The sequence below is a fragment of the Sinocyclocheilus rhinocerous genome, unplaced genomic scaffold (assembly GCF_001515625.1).
Source record: "Sinocyclocheilus rhinocerous isolate Xijiao unplaced genomic scaffold, SAMN03320098_v1.1 scaffold504, whole genome shotgun sequence".
Lineage (NCBI taxonomy): Eukaryota > Metazoa > Chordata > Actinopteri > Cypriniformes > Cyprinidae > Sinocyclocheilus > Sinocyclocheilus rhinocerous.
In genome coordinates, this window is record NW_015645076.1 from 678,683 (window position 1) to 683,094 (window position 4,412).

The 4,412-nt window shown below is 34.6% G+C and overlaps 1 protein-coding gene across 1 annotated transcript in view; it reads left to right on the forward strand.

Annotated features, from left to right (window-relative positions):
• Positions 1-4,412, forward strand: part of LOC107705570 (abl interactor 2) — a 29,036-nt gene extending 24,624 nt beyond the window's left edge. The window contains exons 8-9 of the mRNA XM_016508891.1: positions 1,083-1,274; positions 2,812-4,412. Coding sequence (XP_016364377.1) covers positions 1,083-1,274; positions 2,812-2,987 — 368 coding nt within the window. The 3' untranslated portion in view covers positions 2,988-4,412. The remainder of the gene's footprint in view (positions 1-1,082; positions 1,275-2,811) is intronic.

Here is a 4,412-nt window from a genome sequence, read left to right on the forward strand (position 1 = left end):
GGTGTTGTTTACACAGCCATTGAGTGTTTTTAAGCAAAATATGTTACAGACATTTCATGAAGACCCTACTAAATCATGCCAACTTGTGGAAAATGTTCATCCGATGAGCCCTTTAAGACATGCGGGGAATTTCCAACAGTGTGTCCTAACCAGACCCAATAAGATAAGATTTCAGCAACAAGTAATTTGTCTGTCCACTCCAGATGTGACATGGTTACACGATGCAACAAAATCAACCACAAATCACAGCCAATCAGAAGAGCATGTGGGCAGGCTCGTACTTGCAGTGAAATGAGTACATGATTAAATTCATAAAAATAAAAATCCATTTTAACATTATTCAATATACATACTTAGTGACACAGAGATTACAGTTAGAACGTTCTTGTTTCCCAAGATTTGAGCTAATTATCCATTGTCGCTTTCATTATGGTTATTAAAAAGTTACACACATTGATAATCAAAATAAAATTAAACCCTTGTTAGATTATAGAAAGCACGTAATCGATACCTGTGATTGTCTGGTGAGGAGTGTTAGGCCACGTACACACTGAAATATTTTTTCTAATAAAGTGACACTGGAATTTTTCAGCTGTTGCTGTTTAACAGCCTACGTTCTGTAAATACACTTCTTGTTTCATTTCAAGTCAGACATGACTCAAAGTAATGACTTAAGGTTAAGTTACTGCTAACTCTTTGAGTAATTCTATAGAACGGGCGTATAAGAATCAGACTAATCATTTGTTTGGTTTCATCTCATAACATTTAATTCAGACTGAAAGCGTTAAAAGTATAATTTATTAGATTTTGTGGTGGAGAAAACACTACCTTGGACCTTATTTATCTGTAGTGTGTACATGGCCTTAGTGAAGTTCCCTTTTCAAAAAAAATTGCTTATTACTGCTGTTTTGAGGTCAGTGGTAATTCTGCCCTCTCTAAATTTAATACTCCCTAATTTCTGTATTAACACATTTTCCTCCTTCCCCATCCAGCATGAGTCATTTGTCTCACATCAGCTAAAAGAAGTTAGCCAATTCTCCCAGAAATAGCTTGTGTCTGAGATTATTTGTTCATCCCTTTAGTCTCAGACGCTCCTCCACCGCCGCCTCCTGCAGAAGAGGTGGAGTTTGAGGAAGCAACCCCGCCTCCACCTCCTCCAGAGGACTATGAGGATGAGGAGGGTGATGATGAGGAAGAGTCAGCGGTGGTGGAGTACAGTGACCCCTACGCTGAAGAAGACCCGCCATGGGCCCCTCGCAATTACCTGGAGAAAGGTACGCTACTCTTTTTAGCTTTTATTTCTAGCTGTTTCTCAGAGTGTACAGTAAACACTGGTTTGGATCAAAAAACACTGTTGGTCATGATTGCATTTCAATAACGTATATCAGATCAGTAATGAAATCTGACAACGTTATCATAAATGTTACTTGTTTAGCTCTATTATTATTATTATTATTTTTTTTACAGTTTATACGTTTTATTGAAAATATGTGGTAGCCCATTTTTGCTACACAAGAAAAAGAAAATCAAGCTTTGGTAAATCATAATTATGACATAAGTTGGAATCGACAAGTCAAAATTAGTGACATTATGAGATAAAAACTCAATGACATAAGTCAAAATTTCTTGTGTCATTGTGAATTTTAGCTGATGACTTTTTATGTCATAATTATGTCTTTATTTACCAAAGCGTGATTTTTTTTTTCTTGTAGTGGAAATGGGCTTCTATAAAAAATTGTAGGGTTTTAAATTTTTATTTAATTTGTAGGGTATTAAAAATCTGGCCAGTGCAAATTATTTTTATATTATGGCCAATGACCCATACATGATAAGTAAATATAGTAATATATAAATGAAATAATATAATAAAAACTACATTAATTAAAAAAACCACTAAAAATTCTAATCAGTCACTTATATTACAAGTAAATACTAAATATATACATAATTTAAAAATTAAAAACTACATAAAAATAAAACCCAAAACCAAAAAATCATTTTAAATATTAAAAGTAAATTTAGGCATCACGGTAATGTACAGTATGAAAAATGGATACAGTGTTATTACATTATTACAACTAAAACTGAACATCATTAAAAAAATAAAACATTATTTGAAATAAACTTGAAATAAATAATAAATATTGACTGAAATTTTCAGTCAAGTTTTCAAGGCAATATTTCTCATTTTAATTTAGTTTAACTTGATTAACTAAAATAAGTAAAACTGAAATAAAATGAATAAAAACTATATAGACATAAAATACCCCCCCCCAAAAAAAGACCTACTAAAACAAAAACATGCGAAACAATTACTGAAACTTTAGCTGAAATTAAAATGAAAATGGAAACATAAAAATAGAACCGATTCAAAATAGTATCTCAATAATACTACATTTAACAGTGGCATACATAATTACAATGTAATACAATCTGCAGCATATCGGTTATAGGCCGATATTACCGATTTTTTTCCCATTCAGCTCTATAGTGAATATGTAAGTATTTTATATTCACTATAGAGATAAATGGAAAAAAAATCTGTAATATCGGCCTATAACCGATATGATGCAGATATATTGTGCATCCTTAAAAATGTTTTGTTAAATTTTTTATCATGTAGTAAACATTTTTTAAATAGCAGTAAGATATGAGAGGAGTATATTCACAGCTGATCAATTGTTTATAACAACAGCATCACAATATACAATATTTAGAGTGTAGCACAGTCTGTCATGCTGTAATACGTAATTACAATAAAAACATAACCAGACATTGTTTTTCTTATTTTTATCACACCATTCCCATCAGTGGTGGCGATTTACGACTACACGCGCGACAAAGAAGACGAGCTATCCTTCCAGGAGGGGGCGATCATTTACGTCATCAAGAAGAACGACGACGGCTGGTTCGAGGGCGTGACAAGCGGCACCACGGGCCTCTTCCCCGGGAACTACGTGGACGCCATCATGCATTACGCAGACTGAGCCACCGGGTGGCGCCACTGCTCCCCTGTCCATCATCTTCCTCATTCTTTTGAGTCCACACACAAACACAAATGAATTCAGCTACACTACATAATGCACAGGCTTGTTGCAGACAAACAGACTGAGAGCTGCAGGAAAAGGTGAAGATTTTAACGGAAAAAACTGTTGTGTAAGATAAATACATTAGGAACATTTATTCAATCTCTTAATTTCAATCATGTATCAGAAAAGTGTTGGTTTGCTTGACTTGTGTTGATAGTGATCGCTTTGCTTTCGCTCCTATCCGTCTCTACTCTGGAGGAATTGGTCTGACAAGTAGAAGGACAGTTGTACTTTCTCATGTCATCACAGAATTGGAAGATGGCCATCACTTCTTAACCGTGTGCTGTCCACTGACCAGCAACTGACAGAGAAGCTTTTGCCAAGAATGACAGAACAGGGATTTTATGCATATTGTTGTGCCAGGTAATAGAGACGCATGGATTTCTTTAGTTTTTCATTGTGTTGGTAGTTGAATTTCGTTTAAACAGTTACATTTTGAGTGCAGTTCAGTTTGATATCTTTAGCAGGAGGATATACCAAAGCATTTCAATGGCGTTTGGGACCGACTACAACCTTAAAATACTTTTTCACCATTCCTTTACATTCATTGCTTTCCAAGATTTTATTGCTTGAAATATTTGCAAGTATGTGTATTCTTTGTATGTATGATAAAAAGTAAAGAACACTATTAAATTGTTCAGGAAGTTGGTGCCATTAAGAAATGTTCGTAGATGGTCATATTTTTGGACATAAGAGGTTGTTTCTTGAATCTCAAGTTCAAGTTCGTCTTCAGGATGAACATGTGTATTGTGATCTTTAACCTCCGATTCATCCCTTTGACCAACTGTGGACTTAAAGATACAAGACTATTCTATATGTATGTTATATATTGATTTATATTATAGAAATACTATTTTGTTGGTGTATGACTGGTGTAGAGACAAGAGAACCCCATTTATCTGCAATAACAAAGGCACAGTTAGAAAGTCCTGTCGACGAGCTATAGATTTTTAAAGCACAAGAGATAAACGTGATCTTAGGGAGACCTTATAAAATGTGAAGAACTGATTTTTGAATGAAGAGATATTAAACCGAAACCAGCCCAAATTTTTAAATCTCCTCGTACCCACATGCAGATAATGTGGAACAAACTGTATTAATGCACAGAGACTTTTTTTATCAAGTACTTTGATGCCTATATGTAAGTGTGTGAGTGTGAAACCGATCAATTTCACCGTTTCTGGATCATTGGTGACTGACTTGTCTGTGTGCAAATCTTTATTTTCAATGAACGGTCTGTGCTGAGGGTGTGTGAATCGAGTCTTGCATGTTGATCATTTCTGTGATTTTCCTGCTGATGGAGAATAAACTGGATACATCTGG